Genomic DNA, 27631 nt, shown 5'->3' with positions numbered 1-27631 from the left:
AAATATTAACACTCTAACTACAAGTGCCATTTTCCTCTAAATAAATACCTGACACAACAAACATAGACAAAATATTAACAACAAATTGCGAATGCCATTTTCCTTGACTAAATACCTAAACCACCTAATACAAGCAAAATATTAACATACAAATTACGAATGCCATTTTTCTGACTAAATACTCGAAACCAAACATAGACAGAATATTAGCAAATAAATTAGGAATACCATTTTTCTCTTACTGAATACCTGAACCACCCTAACACGCACAAAATATTAATATACAAATTACGAATGCCATTTTTCTCTAACTAGAGACCTGAACCATTTAACGCAGAATAAATATGAACATACAAATTACGAACGTTATTTTTTCTTAACTGGATATACTGTAGAACAACTAAACCAGATAAAAATAACACTGAGATTAAAGATGTAATTTCTGGCTTGACACTTGTATCTGGCTTGACATCTGAATCAAATATCATAACATTCAATCACGATATTCATTTTTATCTGACTGATCAATCGCAGGAAACTTAAATTAAGCAAAGTTACATACAAATTGCAATGGTCACTTTTCTCTAACTAGGGTAGACCGACCAGTGAATGAACATTTAAGCACTATTTCATTTTTTAAAAATCCTAGTAATTTTAAATTCTATACTATATAGGTTGTAATAGCTAAGACATTTTAATTGATCTATGTAAATATCCCTAAAAAATCGCGGGAACTTAAATGGTTCCGCTTCCGTCTTTTTTAATTGTTTAAAGAAAAAATGGCACAAAGACCCAGTGAATGAACACCTCGAACTAGTAAATGAACACAAATTGCTCCAGTGAATGAACATGATAAATTTTGATTCAAAAAGAAACTAAGTTTCTTTGAGATCTATCTATCTATCTATATATATATATATATAACTACTATATCTATTTATCTATCTATCTATTTATATAACTATCTATATCTATCTACTTATCTACTTATCTATCTATCTACTTATCTATCTATCAATATATCTATCTACCTATCTACTTATCTATCTATCTATCTATTTATCTATCTACTTATCTATATATATATATATATATATATATATATATATATATATATACTTATCTGTCCACTTATCTAATTATCTATCTATCTATCTATATATCTATTTATATATCGTATCTATCTATCTCTATGTCTATTTACATATTTATCAATGTACTTATCTATTTTTCTATCTATCTATCTATCTACTTATCTATTTTTCTATATATCTATCTACTTATCTCTCTACTTGTCTACTTATCTATATACTTATCTATACATCTATCTACCTATTTATCTATCTATCTACTTATCTATTTTTCTATATATCTATCTACTTATCTCTGTACTTGTCTACTTATCTATATACATATCTATACATCTATCTACCTGTTTATCTGTCTGTACATCTAAATATGTACCAATCTATTATCCTAATCCGCCAGTCATGATAATTTGATAATATTTTTTGCTAATTTTTGACATGCAGAGAAAGGCTTCACTGTGACAAGGCCGAACTGGATCCGGTAACTTAACTGTTTTACTGGTAAAACTGTCATTTCAGAGAAATGAAGTTTTTCTTCATTCCCCTGAAATGAAAGTCTGACAGAAAAATGGTCATTAATGAACGTTATCTACTGAAGTTTAGGGTTAACCTACTGGGGTTAGGGTTGAAATTTCAACTATCAAAATATCACCAAACAGGCAACTGCTTCCTTCAAATGTAGAAGCAATTTTCAACCATCATATTTAGACGGGCGACTTTCTAGGTATATATAATGACTACTAGCCATTCTAAGAAATGTGGACGTCAAACTTTGTTTAATCGTGTTAATTTTTTCGAGGTAAATTAGAAATGACTAGTTTGATTCTTATGAATTATCAGACTACCACTGTCGTCAAATCCAAAATCGCGACTTCGCTAGGTTGACTTCCGCAAAATTAACCACTTTCGGAATTGCACCAAAAAGAGAAAAAAAGTACCGCTAAGTGCCTTGCACAAGTTTGGTGAGACTTATGATAGGCCAGATAATAAGTAATTTTAAATTAAATTGTTTTTAATGTCAACTAAAAATAATCTATCCTTGAAACTAACATCATCTAACTGTAATCCTTATATAATAGCCAATTTCACTGATCGAGTAACACTGACGTCACCGACAATGAAACTCGCGCCATAGCATGTGCGACGGTATTATTTTATAGTTGAAGCACCAAAATTTCATCAAGTTACTTAAAAGTTGATAATATCTTTTGGTAATGTTCGACAAGCAAGGAAATGCTTTATTTTGACAAGGCTGAACTGGATCCGGTAACTTAACTGTTTTACTGGTAAGACTATCATTTTAGGAACTTGAAGAAACGAAAAAGTATTCAACAATTAAAGCTATCTTCTAAAGTTTGGGGTTAATCCACAGGAGTTGAAGTTAAAATTTCAACTATCAAAATATCACCAAGCGGACAATTGCTTCGTTCAAATGTAGAAGCATTTTTCACCCGTCATACATTGACGGGCGATTTTTCTAGTCTCTAAGTAGAAAATGACTTTGAAAATTTATTTTTTCTAAAAGGGAAAAGATTGAAACTTTTATTGATGAAAACAAAGCCCTCATCAAGCGCATGTTTGGCGATTACACCAGTGCACCTGTAGATGGAGACATTCCAGACAGCTTCGAGACTTATGATGGCAAGACCATACACGTGCGCTCCAAGCGGGCGAGTACTCCCAAGAACTCTTTTGCTGCTTCGTCCAACAAGTGAGTTCACGGTATAAATCTATTTTATTCGTTTTTTGATTCTAATGTAGTACTATTGTGCGGCTCAGGTAAATTGAGATAAAACCTTGACAATGCTAACTACTTTTTGAGGCGATCAATGAAAAGGAGAAGTGTTATTGGCATGGTTACAACGAAAGTATAGTGAGGAGAGTAACCCAACTCAACCTGGCACCAATTGCTGTTTCCTATTAAAAAGTAAACATTGTCAAGGTCATAGCTCAACTTAACAGAGTCATACGATACTCTGGTAAGTTGACCTCCGACATTGACAATGTTTACCTTTTTTTTTTCGGTAAATAGGTAAACCGAATGGTTAATCGAAGGATCGGTGGGGTAACCTTGAGCTAGGTACGTAGGTATGTGAATAGGTAAACCGATAGAAAACAAATACGAAGGGGTGACTGGCATGGATTTGAGTAGGAATAATTTTGGAAAGCGACTACGAAAGTAACCCAACCCAGTTCAGCGTCAATTACCCTTCTTTACTACTACCGAAAAAAAAAAGTAAACATTGTCAATGTCGGGGGTCAACTTACTCGAGCAGCACTATATCCAACAGTTTTACCATTCTTTCCTTCTGTTAGTTTTCAAGTCGCTAAGATTCTTAAACGTTCTCAATTCCAGGTTGTGTTTTCTCCAATTAATAAACTTTCGTTCTCGTCTCTTGAGAATTCTATCCATCCTCTTAATTGTTGTAGAATTTGTAAAATTGATTGCATTTGCGGTCTTGTCTACATCGGACAGACCCGCCGTTCTTTGAAACTTTGCTTAAAAGAGCACAAGCGAGAAAACAAGAATTGAATAAGTCTGGTATTGCTATAGTATATAAGTTCAGTATTCAACACTGCTGGGACTGAAATCACTCCTTTGATTTAACTCTTATAAAATTATCCAGAAATGCCCAAATTCGAATGATCTTGAGATTTGAAAGTCTTTCTACATTCTGTAAAATCGTTTTAATCTAGTTTTCGGTCTTAAAGCCATTCCGTATTTTTCTGCAGTTTGGCATCTATATATATAATTGGTACTCTTTTTTTCGCCCTCTTCTTTAAACTCTAATGTTTTTCTTTTTTTTTTTTTTTTTTTTGTAGGTGTTTATTGTAGTGTCATTCTTCATTACTTTTTTATCTGTCTTTACGTTTCCATCCGTTTGTTTTTCTTTCTGTTTTTAAAAGGTTTTTCTGCTTTCCTGCGTCAGAAATGGGCATATTCGTATTCGTAAATCCGAATCCGAATTTGATTCACAGCACCTTAACGTGTCAATCCGAATACGAATACATTCGTATTCACAAGTGTGAATCCGAATACGAAATTCGGATTCATACCTACGAATCCGAATCCGAATCTATTCGGATTCAGACCTATGAATAGAAATCCATCTGATTCACATCTATCAATACGAATCCATTTGGATTCACACTTGGATTCACTGAAAAATTCAATTTAAAAGGCCAATATAAATAAATAAATGTTTGTTTGTACCTTGCTACAGTTCGAGTTTTGGGTGTTAGAGAGTTTTTGGATGTATATTTATTGGCGTCAAATTAAGTAATTGACCCGAAAATGAACTTCCTACTATTTGGAGCCCCAAGTCGAATACGGCTGGACCGAGGTTTTAGAAGTCCATAAAAAGTTAAAAATCATGATTTTATGGTCATAAACGCTAAAAATTTCCGCTAATTTTTCGTGCAGTGAAGTGCCCATACCTGGGACAGTTTTGAACTTTTACCTCTGGTAGCATATTAATTATACGTTTTCCATTCGAACGAAGTATTCTATTTTTCAGGATATGCCTTACTACGTCCCTTCAAGACAAGGTATAAGTGTAGATTTGTTCCTTTAAAAATAAAACAAAACAAAAAATATTAATTTGAATTTTGAAACCTTGAATTCAAATTATGTTTTTCGCAATCACGAGTGTGTGTGTGTAGGCGTATGTGTTTGTGTGTAGGGGATATGTGTGTTTGTGTGTAGTGAGTATGTGTGTGTAAGCATGTGTGTTTGTGTCTGTGTGCTGGCATAAGTGTGTGGGTAGTTGTGTGTATGAATGTGTGTGTGGAGGGATGTGTATGTGTGTAGGCATATGTGTTTGTGTCTGTGTGCAGGCATGAATGTGTGGGTAGTTGTGTGTACCTGTTTGTGTATGTGTGTGTATGTGTTTGTGTGTGTGTATATGTGTGTGCGTGCGTGCGTGTGTGTGTAGTTGTGTATGTATGCGCGTGTGTGTAGGACATAGATGCAACCTGGAGACGGCTTTCGGTATAGGAGCGGCATCGTGAGGACCCGGTCGACGGTGATGCTGCGGAGGGTGGCGGTGGGAACAGTCAAATGAAAGCAATAAGCAATCGTGATTGCTCAAAAAAAATGTTCATTGTCCCAAGTTAGGGACCTCCCTCCCTAACTTGGGACACTTTTTATTTTGATCTTTCTTTTGTGTATTCATCAAAAGATAATAGTTTGGGACACCGACTGTCGTTTTAAAGAAGTTTATTTTATAACCCAATAATGAAAAAAATATCATTAGATAGAAATAACATGATCTTGTAAACTTTCAACGATGATCAGAATGTACACTTGCCTCTGAAAACATTGAAGGTCTCCCCTGCCTTCTTAATTCTTTTGAATGTAACATTTATGCTTTCCCCTCTTGGAAACATAAAAGCAATTGATAAATCCAAATAATTATTAGCACAGCTTATTTTTAGCTTTTAATGTTCCTTATTTCACATTCCTTTTCATTCCTTCAGAGTAACGCTAAATTTACTTCAAATGAATCAGTCTGATCTATACTTAGAGACTCATTTTCATTTGTAGACGTAACAAATGTATTTTTTTGACGAAACGTTTTTTGTTCATGAATAATTTCAATTTTTTTTTACCAATGACAACTGTTCTGTCCTGTTATGGTATGACATATTTATTGTCATCAAAATATCACTGAATTTATAAAATTTTGTATCCATACGCTTTTATTAATATAATTATGCAGTTTTTTTCCTCAATATTCTTTATAGACACTATTTATGGTTTAATGCCTTAACTTGGAACAGTGTCCCAAGTGTGGAACATATTTGCAATTTCTCAAATTTATGAATAAATAAGTTCAACTGAATTAGTTGGGTGCAAATGAATTTGTCCAAAAGAGACACAGGTACATAGTCGAGATGAATTGTGAAACGAATACAAACTAATGCTGCTCAGTGAGCGTAGGTAACCAAAGTTGTTTCCATACTAAACGAGCTGATGTGTGCATCACATCACTTCCTTTTACTCCAATTTAATATCATTTTCTCAATATTGGCAGTTTTAATATGACTCAATACTTTACTCTCTAAATATCACCAACAGTGGCCAAATTGAAACCAGATTTTTAAAAAAATAAAGTAAAATAAAATCGCCAAATTTGTCGCCAAGTTGGCGACCAAAAGACTGGCGATATATTGCCAAGTGTCCGCCAAATTGTAACACCATTTGAGTTTATATCGAAATTAACAATGATTTCCCCCAAAAAAGGGGCAAAAGTCCCCCTTTGGAGCATCCGAATGCAACCATAAAAGAAGGTGCACAACTAGACGCCACTAGGAGTCTACGTACCAAATTTCAACTTTCTAGGACATTCCGTTCTTGAGCTATGCGACATACATACACACATACGCACATACATACGTGCATACAGACGTCACGAGAAATCTCGTTGTAATTAACTCGGGGATCGTCAAAATGGATATTTAGGGTGTCTGTACGTTCCTAGGCACATATCAACGTGTGGTCGGGTTGAAAAAAAAAACTCAACATTCATTCGGGGATGAGCAAAATGGAAATTAAGACCGATTTTTGGGTGAAATTTTTTTTCGCGAATACAATACTTCCTTTTTTGTAAAAGGAAGTAAAGATTAAATATTTTTTCGAAACAAATTGTGAAACGAATTCAAACTAATGCTGCTTAGTTAGTTGTATGTAGCCAAAATTATTTCCATACTTAAAATGTGCATATTTTTTTGAAATTTTTAAACTCATAAAAATAACTCATAAAACTGATACATCAAAGTTCAACTCACATAGCCTCATAAGAAAACTATTAATTTATTCTGTAACGCCATTTATTCCTTACTAGTGAAGTACCAACAGGTGTACCAGCCCTCAAAACTAAGAATACTGTCCCAAGTATGGGCACATAACAAATTTGTATTATGATCAAGTTTATCAACCTTTCAATCAAGTTAGCGTTTTCATTATTTACTAGTGAGTCTACTAACCAAATGTTTCACGAAAAACAGAAAATGCGAAGGAAAAAAAGGTAGATATCTCAACATTTTGCGTTGCCAAGGGACGGGAAGATACTGTTATATAGTGTGTGTTCATTCCATCAAAGGTTCATGAATTCAAAACTGTGATTTCATAAGATTCTCACATACACAATAGTGTTAACATAACACAGCAACATCAGATTGAAACATCACATAAATAATCTGTGGTAAAATTATCTGTGGTAAAATTATATAAACAAATCTAAGTTTCAATTTACATTACTTTGGTAGAATTCCACTTTTAAAATTTTTGGACCCATTACAATATCGACATTTTTCTTCAGAAATTCACTAACACCCAAAACTCGACCTGTAGCGATGTACAGACAGACATTTATTTATTTATATTGAGCTTTTGAATTGAATTTTTCAGTGAATCCAAGTGTGAATCCAAATGGGTTCGTATTCACAGATGTAAATCAGAAATGATTTGGATTCATAGGTCTGAATCTGAATAGATTCGGATTCGGATTCATAGGTATGAATCCGAATTCCATATTCGGATTCACACTTGCAAATATGAATCGATTCGAATTCACACTTGTGAATACGAATGAATTTGTATTCGGATTGACACATTAAGGTACTGTGAATCAAATTCGGATTCGGATTTACGAATACGAATCTGCCCATCTCTGTCCTGCGTTATGTTTATTCTTCCTTTCGCTAAATGTGACAACTATTCGTTGCAAAAAATTTTCAAACATAAAATTTATTGCTAATTAATTAATTAGCGGTTTCATTTCGACATCAACGTGTATTTTAAGGGATTGTTTAGAGAAATTTATTGCTTAACGGTTTTTCTCGAAGGGACTCATGCAATAAAGGCCGGTTCAGAGTTCCATTTTGTCTTGCTTGTTACTTTCTTCTATATCTAATATATAGAAGAAAGTATTGGATTCGTGCAAATTTTCGAATTTCGAATTTTGACGGATTCGAACGTTTTGAGGTGTGCTGAGTCCATTTCGACCATTTTTGGAAAATGTCTGTCTGTCTGTGTGTGTGTGTGTATGTATGTGTGTGTGTATGTATGTGTGTCACGTCTGTGTGTGACCAGTTTTTTGTGGGCCGTTCTACAACAAAAACTACCGCATGAAATCGAACGAAATTTAGTACACATATGTGCCCCTATGTGAACTTGTGCCCATTAGTTTTTGGCGCGAATTCCTCCAAGGGGGGTGGAGCAATGGGACGTTTTTCGAGTTACGCGTGCTTGCTATTCCTCAGGAAGTTACTGGCGGAATCAAACAAAATTTGGTCCATATGTTGGTATTAACAGGAACAGGTGCTGATTCAATTTTGGTGTCAATAACTCAAACGGGGGTTGAGCTATAGAACGTTTTTTTGTCGTCAATTGTGACTGCTGTATCTCAAGAAATAATGAACGGAATGAAAGAAAAATTTATCGGCAAGTAGCCCTTAGTGGGTATAAGAACTGATTTTATTTTTGTGTCAACAGCTAAAAAGGGGGGTAGCGCAATCACCCGTTCTTTTTTTCCATTTTGAGTGCCCTATCTCAAGAAGTAATGCTACGTTCTGGTTGAAATTTGGAATGTATGTGAATCCATATGTAAACAGGCTTTGGTTCTATTTTGACGCCGATCGCTCCAAGAGGTGTTGATTTTTTTTTTTTTTTTTTTTTTTTTTTTTTTTTGCGAATAAAAATAGTTTTATTAATGCAACAATAAGAAAGATAAATCGTAATAGATTGTCGTCTGCGTATTTCTCGTGATTTAAATTGTATTAAAATGATCGGAAATATTATCTCAATGATTTAAAATTTTTAACTGTTGCCATCTTATGTTTGTTAATAAATAAAATATTTGTAATTAATTCAAGTAAGGCTTTTAAAGTAACTTTCAATTTTCGCTCTTTGTTTTGTTTTTACAATAATTCAGACATTGGGATGGTCGTCAAGTTTTTGCAGGTGTAATTTTGTTTTTGTTAGGAATATTGCTTCCTCGTCAAGCATGGGGAGGGATCAGAAAAAGGAAAAATATAGAAGAAAGTTTCGTGATGGCCACAACATACTAGTTTTTGTTAATAGCTGTTTTGCTATTTTTGCTGTCTTCTGTTTATTTTCGTTGCCTTTACCAGATGTCTTTACATCCAAAAGCTCACAAATTCAAAAGCTTTGAACTTAAAACGGGGTTCCTGGAAACCCTGAAACATGTGTACTTATTTAGTAATCTGTTTATTTGTGCTAAAAAGACGTTGGGCACTTCCCGTTTTCAATCATTGCATTTCAAACCCAGAAATATAAATGTATCTCAATGCTGTAATTTAAGCATAATTAATTTTTTTTTTAATCTTAATAATATCTGTGAATGTGACATGAAGTTAGAAATAATAAGGGAAGTTTCTCTACTGAAAATTGGCGATACGACCCGTATGTCACATGCGGTGTTTTAATTTTTTTTTTCATTTAATTTAAAAAAAAAAATTTCGTTGGACATATGGCGCATAGGTGTAAAGCCGATTCTCTAGTTTTATGCGGAAAAATTGTCGAAAAAAACTCAGAAAAAAAAGATAATCTTTAAGGATTTTTAAAACATTTTATCATCATTTTATCATTTTTATTTAAAACATTTTTTACATCCTAAGTGTCCCTTTTTGCTTCAGATGTTCATGCTTTTGAACTTGTCAACCTTCATAGCCCCTCACAAGAATGTTAACGGTTTATAAATTCCATCTCCTCTAAAGAAAAATAATATTTGTAAAACTGTCGAAAACTGGAAAAAACGAGCTGATGTGTGCATCACATGACTTCCTTTCACAACAAATTAATGTTATTTCCCCATTATTGCAACTTTAATGTGATTTAATAGTTAACTCTCTAAATATCCCCAACAGTGGCCAAATTGAAACCAGATTTTTAAAAAAGAAAATAGCCAAAAAGGAACAATTTTAAGTCTTCCGCAGGAAAAACCTCAAAACAAAAGCAAGAATTTTATTTGTTCGCACACGAGAAAAAATGGCAACGAACCCTTCTTCTCAATGATTTTATTCACGCTAATTCAAACTGAGCTCAAGGCAGACGGTAAACTTCTGATTTAATATTGATGTTCCATTAAACTTAAACATGCTTTTAACTTTTCTCCTGGCAATCTTACAGTCTTGTTTTTTTTTTTTTTTTTTTTTTTCGCGAACTTTCGAATATTCAGGACAATCGGTTAATTATTTCGGATATAGAAAGAGCGATTTAATGCCGTTTTCGGGTCCGAAAGTTACAATTCTAACGGTTCGGTACTTTTTTGGCATTCGAAAACTCCCTTACGTTCCTTTTCGGATTCCCAAGTACCTCCCTGCCACATTTGGTCGAGTTCCGACGTAAACTGGATTTGTATAGGGAACAAACATACCCACAAATTCTTTCTTTTACTTATATGGATTTCTGTCAGTGTTTCACCTTCAAAAATTTTTTATATTTTTCTAGAGTCGATGCCTGCGAGTCAGCAGTTGAGATAGTCACACCTTACTGGGCATCAAATAGTGCCGGAAAGCTAAGAGCAATAGTCAATACTCAGCATCTGCAACAAGCTATTCACCAAGAAGTTTGCCAGTAAGTGATCAAAAATTAAAAACTTGTACAATGTAAAGCATTGTTAGTTTTAAAGCACGCTTTGATCAACGTGATGATGAAAAAGAATGCACTAAGTCCGATTATCTATCTTTTAATGACTCAAACGAGGTGTTATTCACCAGAAACTTTCTAATCTAATGATCTTCTTTATGCGTTCAAGAAACTTTATTTCAACAAAAAATCTTTGCCTACCTTCTAATTGTTTCAAGCATTGTGCGTTTTCCCTTCTTCCACGAAATTGCCATTTTTGGAGTTGAAAATGCGCAATCAGAGCCGTAACCAGACTTTTGATTCAGGGAAGGGTTTTGCAAAGCACATTTAATGTGAATCAATATGATCAATAAAATTTGATATTCGTTTTTGTTACAATGGGGTTCTTTCCTTCAGTCAAAAGTAATATTTTAGTCACTGAAATTGATAGAATAAGCAAAAAAATCAACATGGACCAGAAAATTCTTTCATTTTCCCAACAGTTATTTTTTAATTATTTTTTTTTAAATGTCCGACTTTTCAAATAAGGCGTGGTTTTGATGACGTCACAAATGATGCTCTTTGGTGCATCTTTGTACAGCGTTTCCACGTTATGATAATCAAGAAGCGAATTAAAATTGCGCTCTACGCTCGCTATCAACCATATCGTTGCCAATACACGTGATTAAAGATGCGAATTAAATATTTTGCTCTGTGAATGGCAACACAGAATGGCATTTCATCATTTGTGATGTTATCGGCAAGAAATATAAACAATGTAAGCGCACCGATTTAAGTAGTTTTTTAAAAATATTAAACTTAAACAAATTATTTTAAAAATGGACAGATCCTATGCTTTTGAGAATGCTCTTTCAGAAAAAAAATACTTTTAAAATTTTGGAAACGACCCCATTGGTTAATTAAATGAAGGATATTGCTTTAAAGGCATTAACCAGAGTAAATGTAAAAGATGACGTAAAAAATATCTGATGTGTGATACTACAGACCCAGACTGACCCGCAGGGCAACCAGCCAGAAATGACGAAAACTACTTTTTCAACCCCGATTTGACAACGGAAAATTCCTATTTAGACCATTTTTGACATTTAGAGCCTAAAAAAGTCAATGTTTGACTTACAGTAGGAAACTATTTTTTTATTCTGCTACAGCTAACTATGCATACCAGAAGTGCAAAAAAAAAAAAAATAAATAAATAAATAAGCTGATACTGGCAGTCCTTTATTACGAAAAAAAATTGTTTAAACTTAAGAAAAACTGAAAAAATGGTTTTTTTTTTCACTCCACAAAATCGACCTGTGGGGTAGGTAATAAAATGTTAGGGTAAGAAGCAGTTACATTGCCATTTAAAACAAATCAAAAACTGTCTTGTTTTTCTAGGGCGTAGAAGAGATATAAGCCTTTAAAATGATACAATGATAACTTTTGCACATTACTTAAAAGAGGCCAAGAAGAATGGATATAAATACCTTAAAAAATATCATCTAACCAAATTTCATTGAAATACATTTGCAAAATGTAATTTTAAACAAATAGTTTTCAATTTTTAATAAGTATTTTTTAAGCATAATTTTAAACCAAAAACAAGCGTTTTATTGAAAGGTCTCTCGAAATGGCGAAAACAGCACTTTTGCAACCATGATTTGAAAACGGAAATTTTCTAATTAGTAATTAAGATTTCTAATCTTAACTTATATCGTTTCTTTTTATGCACAAATAAAATTTCATTCTTTCACCTTTAAAATAATATTTATTTGATCTTTCTACTAATTTAAACAAATTTACTAGAGCCTTTAGAAAAGGGATCAAAAATGCCTAATTTTATTCATCCGCGGAGCAAACAAATAGCTATATATCTTTAATAATAATAGAGCTGAAAGTCTCTCTGTCCGGAGGATGTCTGGATGTCTAGATGTCTGTAGGATGTCTGTGACGCGCATAGCGCCTAAACCGTTCGGCCGATTTTCATGAAACTTGGCACAAAGTTAGTATGTAGCATGGGGGTGTGCACCTCGAAGCGATTTTTCGAAAATTCGATGTGGTTCTTTTTCTATTCCAATTTTAAGAAAAAAAATATCATAAGATGGACGAGTAAATTACGGAATTATCATAACGTGGAACCGTAACATGGGCAGAAGCCAATTGGCGAGACACGAAATTATCATAACGTGGAACCGTAAGATGGGTACAAGCCAACTGGCGAGAAAATTCACCATACATTATTTGTATTATACAGGCGAACCAAAAGACCTTTTGATTTTTCTATTACGGGTAAAGCCGTGCGGGTATCACTAGTCAGGAATAAAAAATTTCCAAGAAAAATACATAACAGTTGAGGGGTACAGAATATTGGTACATATTGCCTACCAAATTTCATAAAAATCAAAAATGATGCGGCACGAAAATTTCTGAAACTTTGTTGATTTTATATGTAATATGACCATGTTAAAATTATTATTACTTTTTTTTTTTTTTGGCAAAGAGGGAAAAATTATATTTGAGGGGCTTTACTTTTAACCGGAAGAACAAAGTATCAATTTTAATGATCTTAATTTTTTTTTTCTTTTTAAAAGCGATTAAAGATTTTTTCTCTTCTCTCTCTCTCTTTTCAATGGAAAATAAATACACTCAGGAACATTGAAAATAGCGCCCCAAGAAAGAAGATTACTTTTACCCGGAAGAACAAAGTATCAATTTTAATGATCTTGATATTTTTTTTTTCTTTTTAAAAGCGATTAAAGATTTTTTTCTCTTCTCTCTCTCTATTTTCAATGGAAAATAAATACACTCAGGAACATTGAAAATAGCGCCCCAAGAAAGAAGAAAGGTATAATCGCAAAACTTTGCATATAAGAAGAGTGACATCTGATATGCAAATGATCCAAGTTTGGCGTCAATACGCATGACCGTTTACCCTACAGTATCGATGAAATCTGGAAAAAGTGCTATGTAAACCAGTGCATAATTTAAGATTTGTAAATGTTACGATTACAGCCTGATTTTCGGAGAACCTTAATGAGTGAATGATGCTAGGTAGGCGAGTTAGAAAGCGTTTCTCACAGTTAAGCGAGTTTGACGGAGGTTTGATAATCGGCATGAAAATTGCAGGCTGGTCGACGAGTCGTGTAGCTGCCTATGTGAACCGTTCGGAGTGTTCCGTTAGAAACTGTTGGAGGCAGTGGACACGAGATGGTACCCACGTGCAAAAAAACGGGTCTGGAACGACCGGGAAGACCACGCGGAGAGAGGATGGAAGGATCGTGCGGCAATCGCTCGTGGATCCCACAGTGACTAGTTTCACCATACCAGCAGGCGTAGGGATAGCAGCTGTTCCCAGAAACGTTTCTAAACGTCTTGTGCATGAGCGCCCATTTACGAAATTGTAAGGGGGGGCTCAGATATTTTAACCGTGGTTTTGCAGGATATTTTCCTCATGGAAGCAGATTTCAGGACAGATTAGAGTCATTAAAATTTGACATTTTTAATTACTTATTCATTAATGGCTGGAGAAGAAATGTTTTTACATTTTTGCAAAGAAAAAATTACTAAAAGCAAGGAAGTTCTCATATCTAAGGGTGGCTCGAGCCCCCCTTCCCCCCCCCCTATATGGGCGCCCTTGGTCTTGTGGAAGTAAATCTGCAGTTCATGCCGCCTTTTAGTGTACTCCCGTTAACACCAGAACATGGTAACTCCGTCTGCAATTTCGCAAAGCCAGAGCGATGTGGGAGGTCACTAGCCGCGTTCACAACACACTTTTCGACCCTGTAAATTCCCGCTGTGGCTCCGCGAAAAACCGATTGAAAAATTCCCCGTTTCCATGTAAAAAGAGAGGTTTCCCATTGTACCACAGAAAGCGGTTTTTTACCCAGCATCCTTAGCGGCTAGTAGACGAACTTGTTTCGCGTAATGCATTCTGGGTAAAATTCCGCTTTACTCCCAAAAGCAAGCAGGAGGAGAAAAAATCCACATATAACCCGCAAATAACCGGAATGCGGTGAAAAGCAAGTTTTTTTTCCGGGTCGAGAGTGTGCATGGAAACGGCCCTATTGATTGGCAAAAGGTTGGTGCTCAGTGATGAATCCCGATTCGTTTTGGGGTCATATAGTATCCGCGCACGGATGTGAATGGCACCCTGGAGCATAAGCGGATTTACGGGGGTGCCAGGGGGTGCGCCGCACCCCCAAAATCTTTGGTTGGGTTTTGAAAAAAATTAGTTTAGTATATTTCACTCAGAAACGCAGTTGGGGGAAAAAAATTCATAGCTGCTATACTATTAAATTTACTTGAATCCAGTGTAGTATCATCACACGTTGCTAGTGCAAGAAAAACATAACTTTGCTCATATTAAGAATTAAAGTAATTTTATCCATTTCGAAAAAAAAAACCTAGTAAATAATTTCATGTAAATAGAGAAACTTCTCAAACAATTTATTGTTCAGTGCTGTGTTATTATATAGAATAATCGCATGTTCTGCACTTGGGTATTTATTCGTATATCAATACCAATTCTTCTATTTTAAAACAACAATGGTTAATAAGTCCAAAAAAAAAAAAAAAAAAAAAAACCACGGCTATTGCAAGAAACTTAATAAAATCTATATCGAAATCAACCGAAAACCAATATTTTTAAGGTAAATTTTTGAAGGAGGACTCCCGGACATTTTGCTGCAGTGGTGCATCCAGAGGGGAGGGGGCACAAGACTGGTGACCATCCCCACAAAATGCTGAGTAGATGTTTTTAAAAATATATTCTTTATTTATTATTGAAGAGAAGAAAAGATTTCATTTTGGGAAAACGCAGTTATCTTCCAAAAAAAAAAAAGAATGTTGGGAAAAAATCTTAAATTTCTTTCAAAAAGAAATATTGACATTTAAATTTCTCAACAACTTCAGATTATTGACAACGGATTGTGTGCCTCCTCCCCCCTCCTCGCACAATCCTCTTTCTTTCATATCTCACCATTCTCTTTTTTTTTTTTTTTTTTTCCATTTTTTCTATTTCGTTTTCATTTTTTCTAATAGTCTTCAAAAATTTTCTTCTCCAAAGCCCTTTCTCCAGCCAAAGTTATTACAGAGTACCTCAAATTTCGTTTCTTGGGCTTCACTTTCACAAAAATTTCCAAGGAAGATCTTCTAATCACCTAAGTACATCGAAAATCGTTTAAAATTGCGGTTTTGGAGCTTCAGTTTCGAAAAACTGCAGTGTCCCTAACTTTACCAAATATGGTCTTTTAAGATTTTAATTTTGGAAAATATTCGAACAAGGGCGTCCGACCCCCTTTCTCTAATATCATCAAAGAGTGTTAATATTTTGGTTTTGAAAACTCTATTTCGAAATATTTAAGTGGGAGAATCCTTTTTTTTAATACCATAGAGTATTGCAGAACTTTACTTTTAGGACTTCAATTTCTAAAATTTTCCAGGGGAGAGCTCCAGAACACCCCGTCCGGTAACAGCATCAAAAATTGTCCTCCGTAGTATTTTTTGAACTTCAATTATGAAAAGTTAAAGAGGTAGCGTGGGGGAGGGGAGTGGGTTACGTATTACTATCTGCTTTTCAAAAAATCGATTGGAGACAGTCTATGAGTCTCATTAATGACCCAAACTATAAATATGGACTATAATCACATTTACAAGATTTAAATTTCTAAAAATAGCCATGGAGTCACACATACCTTTCTTGCCCCTAAAATATCACCAAGAACTGTAAAACTGCGTTTTCAAAACTACTATTTCAAATTTCTTCTGGGGCGTGAATCCCATTCCAAACCAGTAGCTGGATTCACCCATTGCTTCTAATATCGACTTTCGTTTAAGACTTTTTCTGCAGTTTGAAATGTTAAGAATTGCCCACCCCCTAATCTTACTAAATATGTTTTACATCGCGTTTTTTTGACTTAAAAGTATGTCCCGTCCTAAAAATTATTTTCTGATTTCGCCACTGCCTAATTATTTCGGGAATCCCCCCCCCCTCCCCAGATTCCTGTTATTGTTGCACCCCCAAATATTTCGGCCTAAATCCGCCTATGCCCTGGAGAAAAGTACCACTCCACCGATTCTATTGCACGACACACTGCCCGCACAGCGGGCATTGTGGTCTGGGAGGCCTATGATAACCGGTCCACTATAGTTGGAGTACTTAGAACCTTAACGAGCCAGCGTTATGTTAATGACATTCTGCAAACACATCTAGGACCGTGTCTAAATGGCCTCCCAGGAGTAATTTTCCAACAAGATAATGCTCGCCCGCAAACAGCAAGAGTTGCTCAAGACTTCTTACGTCCTTTTGAGACTCTTCCACGGCCCGCTCCCCCAACTTGTCCCCTATGGAGCATGTATCAGATCAGGTGAAACGCCAGATGTCGCCGTGCTACTCTGTGCAAGATTTAGAGGTGGCTGCTCAAAATTTGGGGGTCCATGTGTTTCAGGACAAACATCAGAAGTTTAATTAGCTCAATGTCGACCGTATTGCGGCATATATTGCAGCTAAAAGTGGTCCAACGCGCTATTGGAGTAGCACTGGATTTATTTCATTTCTCAGCCTGCATTTCTTTAATTGTCTAGATTTTTGGGATCAAGTGTATTTCTCATCTGTATTATTCTGTACATTAAATTTCACTTCAATCCAACGCTTCCTTCTTGGGGAGCTTTTTTCAATGTTTCTGAGTGTATTAGCTCGTTTGCTTAAAAGGTGCTACTACTTTATTTGTTCGTTTGTTTATTTTTTATGTATTTATTTCATCAGATGAGCGAGACATACTTTGTTTCTAGAAATCTGCTTAATGTTAAAAGTCTATGCTTGGCATAATTTAGTCTTAGCTAATTTATAAAACATTGATTAGATACTAGAAAGTCGATACTGGTATACCGGAAAGTAGGCTCGTTTAATTTTGAACGGCATCTTTTGTTTTTAATTTTGAAATTGTTTAAAAAAAATTGAATTAATGACTTGGAGAAACAATGAAATAACGTGAAAAAAGACGAACTGTAACTACAATTTTTTTTCGGACAAATAAAGCTAATTTAAGCACTTATTTGCATCATTTTGCTCTACTTTCCATCATGAAAAAACAAGGTCTTTAAGAAGCCTTTTAACCATAACAATTGAAAATTAAGCCTTTGAGGATTAATTACAAAATCCCTTTTGCGCATAATGCATATTCTGATACTCCAAACAATACTGCCGTAGATAGATAAAGGGAAGTAACTGCAAACGTCCCAACTTTTTTTGCATTTTTATCATCTATTTATACGTTAGCTTAATTGTACAAGCTTGGTGGTTTGGTTTCAGTTAAAAAAAAAAAAAAAAAGCGCGATAAAAAGCGTTCGATTCCAACATTTTCCTATTGTTGGTACTGAATCCAAAACGTATTTTTTCAAATGTCTCGAAAACTCTTTTCTGCACATAATGCCGTATACCTGAACACAAAAATGATTTACAAAAAAAAAAAAAAAAAAAAAAAACAATCTTTTTAAACCTATTTGGGGGGGGGGGGGGGGAGTAATGCAAGTTTTGTGGTTTGTGCAAAGATAACGTTAAAAATACACAATTTATTGTCATTTACACAGGTGTAATAGTCAAAATTAGAGAATGCAACAAAGTGAAATACTTTACTAGTTTGAGATAACTTAGCCAAGGCCCCCTTCACAAGACGCATGGCTCCCCTAGTTTCATATTTTTTTCCTGTGTTTTTTTTTTTTTTTTTTTTTTTTGGTGGCTCTCAAAAGGGTCATATGCGATGCGCCCCAATTAAGAAACTGCTTTAGTGAATGTCTTTTATCAAAATCACCTTCGCGGTTAATTAACACTCTAAAAACAACAATTTCAAAAACAACGAAAAAATACTCAAATTTGAGCATATCGGCGAGTTGATATGGATCCGACGATGTGGTTTCCAGATTTGAGGCAATCAAATACTCATTTTTGAAGCCTTGCACTTACTCAGGAATGAAACAATATGCGCTCATTTGTGAGTATGCGATAATTTCAATATTTAGTATTTTTTTTGTGTATATAAGTACTCATTTATGTACTCATTTTTGAGTATGATATAATTCAGTACACTATTTGAAAACACTGGTACTCATATTTGAAAAACAATGTTTCAAGAAAATCTGAAAACGTGAATGTTCTCATTTTTGATAACTTCTTTCTCAGTGAAAAATGTTTTACAGGGCTTTTATTCTTTATCTAGATCCAATCAGACGAAAAAATGTGCCAGCGACTGCAGCTGTGAACAGAAGTACAAGTGGCACAGACTTCTGGCTTATGATCCAGATGATGATTGCAAGGGCATCTTCATGGACTGGTTCCTTTTTCCATCCTGCTGCATATGCAGGTGCTTACCATTCAACAAAACCAAGTAGTTTCTAAGTCAGACGAATTCTGTGAATAGTTTCTTCAAATGTGTATTTTTGTCATCATTCATGTGCATAAATTGATTATTGTAAAAAATTTCTACATCCTGTATTTTTTTTTTCCAAATTAATTTACTATTTTTACTTTATTTATATTCATAGAAGTTTTTGATTTCTGAAATTTTTGGGAATTCGACAGAGTTGCACACTGTACTGCCGTGCTAAGTGCAAAAGTGGTATCTACAACTGAGTTCAAAATGAGAAATTGCAGTTTAAAGTTGTGTGCCTCCATGTATTTAATTCAGATAAAAGTTTTTCAGACTTTTTTAAAAAATACTTCCCATCAACAAACGACCGTAAAACATTGTATTCGGGTAAAATATGTGACCGAGAACCACCTGGTGGGAATAACTCAAAAGTGCAGATGTGACTTTTGTTCTTAACATGGCAGTATAAAGTACTTAACACATTTGCTAACACTGAATTTATGCCAAGTATTGCCCTTAGATGGTTTTGAATGATAAGAGTAACTTACATGGATGGTATAAGAACATTTCAGATTAGTCTCAACATATATGTAGTTTGAAAACGGAATATCATGTGAAAACTTTATGACTGAGAACTATTGCTAGGCTCAGCAATTGACAACTTGACAGTAAAAGTTTTAAAATATGCATGAACGGCCCAACATTCTGTAGAATATCGCTTAACACGGAAAAGTCCAAAAAAATTTATTCAGTATGTATTTTTTTAAAGTGTTGGAATGTAAGAAAACAAGGCAAGTTAATCAGTCTGCCAGGAATAGGATCATTCTACAGAAAAGGTTATTTTGTCCCGCAAGTGACTCTTCATACATTTCATTAAAAATAATAGTTTCAAAGAATAATGAACATGAGAAATTTTGTTGCTTTTGAAATTGCAAACCTGTGTAATTTCTTAAGCAAAAAACTTCGTCTTAACTTTTAAAATTATTTCTTTTTTATGAAAGATAGGGACCATTACGTGTGAGACAAAATGCCTGTTTTCAGTGGACTGGCCATATATACATAGTTTTTTAAATGGTTAAAATTATTATTTCTCAACAATGAAATGTGTGTCCTTTAGGTAGGAACCTTAGCTTTCAAAACCTCCTATACCTGCAATGTTTCGTCATTGCTTTATTAAAAGAGCAAAAATATTAAGTAATGCATAGAGCAAACTAGAAGTGGTTGACTTTGCATGTCCCGCACGTGACGCATGCAAATAAATTAAACTTCAAGCAACAAAGTTATTTCATAAAAATACTACTTTGCCAGGAGTATCTTTGTCTCAAATGCAAAAATATTAAAATGTGCTTACTCCTGTTTAATTAAAATATTAAGATCTATAAAAAAATGTTGGTACAATCATCGAGTCTGATTGTCCCACACGTGATAGTGGAATGGCCCAATAGTTCAGTTCAAAAAACATTTTCTCAGTTAATTAACTCGGGAAAAGTGCTCTAGGCAGGGATAAAAACAGATGGAAATCAAAAAAAGAGCAAAAATTGCAAGACTTAAAATTTGAATATACATTTTTTACGTTACGTGAAATTATATTGATACTATACTGCCTTTTAAGTATTAATAGATAAGTTTTTTTTTTTTACTAGTAGAAATGCTAACAAATGAATAAATAAAATAAGCTTGCATTTATTTAAGACTAGTGGTACCAGAACGACTTTGCCCGTAATAGAAAAATTAAAAGGTCTTTTGGTTCGCCTGTATATTTACAAATAATGTATGGTGAATTTTCTGGCCAATTGGCTTGTACCAATGTTACGGTTCCACGCTATGATAATTTCGTATCTCGCCAATTGGCTTGTGCCCATGTTACGGTTCCACGTTATGATAATTCCGTAATTTACTCGTCCATCTTATGATATTTTTTTTCTTAAAATTGGAATAGAAAAAGAACCACATCGAATTTTCGAAAAATCGCTTCGAGGTGCACACCCCCATGCTACATACTAACTTTGTGCCAAATTTCTTGAAAATCGGCCGAACGGTCTAAGCGCTATGCGTGTCAGACATCCTACAGACATCCTCCGGACAGAGAGACTTTCAGCTTTATTATTAGTAAAGATTTTAACAGATATATCAATTCCATTTACTATACTCAATTTCCCATAGCCCACAAATCAGGTGAAATTAAAACTTTATAATGTGACATCTAATGCTATAAAACTTCTATATAATTTAACACTTAATACAAGCTGAATCATTGGACACCATAATTACAAAATGACATTATCAGTGTGGCTAACCTCGGAGAAACAATTTGAGTTGCATTTTGAAATTGTGTGGAGCAGTTGGGTATATTCTATAAAAAATCATTAAAAAACTAAACCCAATCTAAAACTTTTTAAGTTTTGATGGTCATTTTAAGCACTGGCATAAAAATGATTATTTTCAAATTGTTGAAAGGTTTTAAACACTATGTCATGATTTGAGAATATAAGCATCTTTAATATCCTATATTTACATGTCTGTCATAATAAAATAGCACAGTATAATTAAAATTTAAATTTATTAAGATCTTCAAGAGCTACAGTGCTGGTATAAAAAAAAATTACATCAACCTCGCATTTTCACAACGATGGGATATGCGAGAAGTTTTGGTCGACCGATTAATGATGAATGTATGTGAAATTCTGCAAAACTTATGAAATAAGCATTTAACAGCAGGAATTCGATAACTTTTTACTTTATTTATGGAAATATATGGCCAAAAACTGTAACATGTACAATGTGAAGAGCATCCACGTAGCCAAGTGGACAATGAAAAAGTAAGTAGAGGTTTTAATTGTAACTCTTTCTGTTCAAAAATAAACAAAAGTAACACGGAAATGTTGAAGCATCATAAAATATAACCTAATATTTTGTTGGTCCGTTTCTAGCTTTAATGACAGCTTGACATCTACGGGGCATTGAACGGATGAGTGATTTAATGTATTCTTTACTGAGTTCATGGTGCTAGACACGAATTATTGATTCCCGGAGTTTTGCAAGTGATGTTGGCTTATGTTTCATCACTTCTACACCCATTCTATTCCAACAATTTTCGATCAGATTTAGATCAGGGCTGTTTCTGGGCCAAGGCAAACTGCTGACCCCATGCTCAATTTTTCCATTTCTGAGCCTGCTTGTGAGTTTAGATAAAAAAAAGTTACTTAACCCCATGTCAATTTAAGTCTAATGGCAGGATAAAGGTTTTCAAATTGTTACTTACCAGTTTTTTCTCATGGCACGGAGCAGAATCATCCTGGAAAATGACGTTTGGAACTGAAGTAAAGTGATCCAGGATAGTAGGAAGCAATTTATCCTCCAAAATGCAAATATACACCTGAGCGTTACCTGTTCCTTGCACAAAGTGAAGCCCACCAACTCCTTGATCAGAAATACATCCCCAAATCATCTGGGATATGGGATGCTTGACTGTGTGTTGAATGCAGTTGGGATGATATTCCTCTCCCTTTGCAGCGTCTAACTGTGTGCTGTCCGTCGATTGAATTTGGACTCATCCAAAAACACAACTGATTTTGGTAGATTGTCAGTCCACCCTTGGTGAGCTTTTGCCCCAGTCTAAACGTGTTCCCTCATTTTTTTGGTCAACAATGGCTTCTTTCGTAGTCGACGTACCACCAAACTCACACCACACAGTCGTTTTCGTGCAGTAGATATCATGGTCGCCCATATGCAAAAGGGGCCCAGGGGGGGCTCAAATATTTCCCCCGTGGTTTAGCTGAATATTTTCCCCGTGGAAACTGATTTCAGGACAGATTACAGTCATTAAAATTTGACATTTTTAATAACTCATTCATTAATGGCTGGAGAAGAAATGTTTTTACATTTTTGCAAAGAAAAAAGTACCAAAAGCAAGGAAGTTCTAATTTCAAAGGGGGGGCTCAAGCCCCCCCCCCCCTTGCCCCCCTATATGGGCGCCCTTGGTAGACGTGGATGAGTGAACACCAATTCGTTTTCCCATGCTGTTCTAAGGTCTGTGGAAGATGATTGTATGTTCCAAAGACTGAGTCGTATCAAATACCTGTTCTGTGCTGCATTGGATATTCGTGGACGACCAGTGCCACTCTTTCTTAATGTGCTTCCGGTGCTCTTTAGCTTATTCAGTAGTCGAACAACAGCCGATTGCGAAGTTTATTCTTTTTGCTATTGACCACAATCCTTCTTTGTCCAATGCAACGGCAGCACTCTTCCTTTGTGGTGTCAGTTGAATGTATTTTGACATACTGCAACATACTAGTCCAGATCGTAAATGAATGTGTCGAACGTTCAACTGGTTTTTTTTATACAGTTAGAAGGATGATGCGATCTTATGCAATAGCTTGCATCATGTAATGATGCCAAATTGTGTTATGTGATGCAAGAACCATTAAATATTCCATAATTACTTATAAATGCTAAAAATATTTGGATTTTGCGGGTGATGCAATTTTTTTTACCACCACTGTATGTCTTTGGCAAGCCTGATAAGCATTAAAACTAAATTTGAAGAATGATGTTTGCTTAAATTAACTCGGATGGAATAGGATAAACATTTTTGAATGGGCAGTCGTGCATGGCAGTCTTCATAAAAAAAAAATAAATAAAGTATAAGAAGGGTTGAAAATATTAGTGGACAAAAAGTATTAATGTCCAAGCAGTAGAATGGCATAGCACATAAAAATGAGAGAGTGTTACAGAAGGAAATGCAATCGGATTTCAAAGGCTACATCAAACGATTGCACCCACCCTCACTCTCCAGCATTCCCCCCCCCCCACACTCCTATTTCACCCTCTTCACCAACAGCAAAAAGTTCCTTACTTCTTTCTACTCAAAGAAGAACGTGTGCCTCACCAAGAATCCTGATGGGAAGGTCGGGGCCAGAAGGGAGGTGAGGGAGTATTTGCGTGATCGCAAGAAAGTGGCTGTAAAAGGGGCGTGGCAAAACAATGAACGTACAAGTCTCCAGCAATAAAATACAGACAAGAAGGGTTGAAAATAATAGTCTACAAAAAGTTATTAAGATTTAAGTGATAGGATGGCATAGTAGACAAAAATGAGCGAGTGTTATGGAAGCAGATACAATTGTATTTCGAAATGCATAAACGGTGACGCTTTCTACGTCATTCTCGAGCCTTTTTCATTCCCCATGCACAAAACGAAGTTCCTTTCTTCTTTCTACTTTAGAAAGAACACCTTGGTCAGCAAAAATCCTGACGGAAAGAACGCGATCGCGATCGATCGCTTGAAAATGCTCGGCGGTCGGAAAATGAAAAAAAAAAATACAAAAAGCGGAAAATCACAGATTTACGGAAGATCCCTGTCTAGGTTAATTTCTAAAATTGTGACCCCTTGAAGTCTAAGAGGAAGTTTGAATCCCATATAACTCATATTAAACAAGATTATCATAGGACCAAACTTCACCAGAATGAAATTTTGAAGCAAAAAACATGCAGCTTTGCTTCTAGCAAACTTGATTGTTACCAGCTTTTGATACAGAACGTGTGCAGCAAATACAGCCTGTTTCACAAGAAAAAGAAATCACATTTCCAAACAAAATTTAGGTAATTTTATTTGTCATTGTTGAAATGAATGAAAAGGGGAAAAAAAAGATGATTTTTTGTGAAAAGAAGAATGAAAGACCGAGTGCAATAAATTTGAACAATATATGCCAATGTTATGTACACAAAATTTGCGGATTTAAATTTTAATTCTAAAAAAGATAAACATTATTTAAAATTTTTCCAAGAAAATCAAAATACTGATAAAAATTTAAACAAAACTTAACTAAATCATGAAAAAGAAATATACATTTTAAGACAAAAGTATATAAACAAATTGTTTTTTGTCCATTTGTGCGTTACAATACCTATATTACAAGATTATTCAGTAAAAAATACATACCAAACACTGGACACATTTCAATCACAAACATTTCATATATATATATACTTCTTTTCAAATTTGAATTTTGAAATTTAGAAGACAATTATTCATAATTCACTTCACTTTTACAATTACATGTGGAGTAATTGCATGAACTCATACATAATTATTCCATATGCATCTTTCACACATTGTTCATGGGTATTTTTCCATATAACCTGTCATTGCAAATTGAACCTGCAGCATTTGAAACATTATCACAAATTTGTTTACAGAAACTACATGAAGTAAAATATCCAAAGAAACAATTGCACAATTTTAAATAAGTTTTCTATAATGATCAAACGTTGCTATTATCCAAAATCAATTAAGTACATAAAATTGGATTAATCTTCTAAGGAGCTGTCCAAAAATGATGTCACTGTTCCTGCCATATTTGACCTCTTCTCCCTTTGTCACAAAGTGTAACACTTCCCCTTACTCCTCAACTTGTGGCTATCAAGATTTTTTTACAAAAGCATAGTTATTTAAAATGCATGATGTAAAACTTCTAGTTATACCCTCCCTCCCCTTGCCAAAAACTGACATAATTTCACCAGCTTCCCTTCTCCCTCAAAGCGTGACATCATTTTGTGGACGACTCCTAAGTATGTTTTTGAAGTTTACTGATTTTGATTAATAACAAAGTCAAGTTTTCACACAAAAGTCAAGTAACCATTCATCACAAGATAATTTTTTATGGGGGGGTGGGTGGGGGGCACGGACCAGGATCGTTCCATTGTAAATTTGAATATTTTAAACTGATGTGAAATTACAATATAGCTTGATACAAAACAGAGTAAGCAAAAACTAATTGCTTTTATTATGATATTTTTCTCCTTTAATTTTATATGACATAGTGAAGAGCCTGATGTTCTGCGAGCATTTTATAACTCAAAAAAAAAAAAAAAAAATTTACAAACATTTACAGTTTCAACTGGTAATATTATAAAAATACAGTTTTTTAGATCACAACCAAATCAGTACATGAAACACAAAAAGAGCATTCTTCTCCTTCCCAACTTCAGGAGACTTCAAATGTCAGAATTTGAGCATTCAATACCTGAATTTTTTTAAGGAAAGGAGGTAAATGTGACAATATTCCTTACAATAATGATTCCTCATTAACAAAATTAAGTGCTACGACTTTAGTATTATCTGACTTCTTCAATGCTCTAGTTAAAATTAAAACTGAACCTCTACAGCACTTTCAAATTCGAAACATTTCATGCAATCTTACGGTAGATAAATACATTAATTACAAGACTATTAAAGCAAAACCACAGTTCAATTGATAGATAGTTTTCAAATTATAATTTTATCCCCCCCCCCCAGCCTAAACTAAAACAAATGGTTTTGCCTGCTCTTATACCAATTAAATCTACACTTGGGTAAAAAAAAGAAAGCATTTTACAATACAATGAAGTCATATTTTAATAAAAAATTTAAGTGACACAAATTTTCAAAAACAAAACCAGGTGTAGTAAAATTAATGATTTTTAAAATAAATCATAATATAAAACTAAATAAAAAAGTTTCTAGTAACTGACACTAGAAATTTAATATAAAAACCCTAAAACATAAATTGAACAAAAAATAAATAACTTTTGATTCCTTTTAGCAAGTATTTTGATGAATAACAGTCAGGCAGTCATTGATCAAAGCTTTATTTATTGTAAAACTTCATTTATCAGTAAAACTCATGTAAAATTTTCTACTTATGAATAAAACACTTTTCAGGAAGTGAACCCTTGCATTTTAAAAAGATTGGCATGTAAGGATGTTATTTTTCACATCAAACTGCATTGTATTTCTATTATTTCAAGAGAAATTTTCATTAGTAACATATTATATGCATTGAAAAGCTAAGTAAATGTGAACTGAACTAGCTTTTTAATTAAAAATTTTGGTTTATAGCTGTGCAAAGAGTAGCTAAAAAGAGAAATTTCTACAAGATTTTGACCTGAAAACTTTACACTCAGCATACACAAGAAAACATTTACAAAGGAACAAAAATTCCATACTTTAAAAAAAATCTTGAACTTTTTTCTGAAAATCTGAAATATTGATAAGAATCCTTACATTTTGCTAACTATAAATTTGGATTTTTTAATCAACTTCAAAAAGAAATTATACACTTCCATTATTAACTGAACTACTTTGAAGAAATTGCACTCGTTACTTGATCCACAGAGTTGAAAAAGTGGGGATTCTTTTAACAATCAGTTTCCTTTTTTGAAAATATGACTAGTAATTCCTTTCAAATAACTCTAAATGTGTTGAACACATAATAAGAGTTTACAGTTCTTCAAACAGATTTCCACAAAGGTGCTTTTTATGCATTACCGGGATGTCTCAGCAAAGTCATTCGGATTAAATTTAACTGAATGCAATAACAATATGAGTGTCAAAGAATAAAAATCAGAGGGAAATTTTTGTCAAATATGAATACACATCAAAACATAAAATCATACAGAGAATTAATTATAAATAACACAAAGTTTAATGAAAAAAATCAGAAAATGAATACAACTGAATAAGACAGACTAACGACATTACAGCATCAAATGAAAAAAATGTTGCATGAATTTTTTTTTATTGCACAATCCATAAATTCCTTGAAAGTCTT

General features: G+C 34.1%; 1 protein-coding gene across 1 annotated transcript in view; it reads left to right on the top strand.

Annotated features, from left to right (window-relative positions):
* The window catches only part of LOC129222728 (protein spaetzle 3-like), a 34798-nt gene extending 15658 nt beyond the window's left edge, over positions 1 to 19140 (top strand). The window contains exons 3-5 of the mRNA XM_054857259.1: positions 2614 to 2799; positions 10564 to 10689; positions 18894 to 19140. Of these exons, the coding sequence (XP_054713234.1) occupies positions 2614 to 2799; positions 10564 to 10689; positions 18894 to 19065 (484 nt within the window). The 3' untranslated portion in view covers positions 19066 to 19140. The remainder of the gene's footprint in view (positions 1 to 2613; positions 2800 to 10563; positions 10690 to 18893) is intronic.
* Positions 19141 to 27631: the final 8491 nt, after the last annotated feature.

This window comes from Uloborus diversus, chromosome 5, assembly GCF_026930045.1.
Source record: "Uloborus diversus isolate 005 chromosome 5, Udiv.v.3.1, whole genome shotgun sequence".
NCBI lineage: Eukaryota > Metazoa > Arthropoda > Arachnida > Araneae > Uloboridae > Uloborus > Uloborus diversus.
This window is presented reverse-complemented; position numbering and strand designations above follow the sequence as displayed.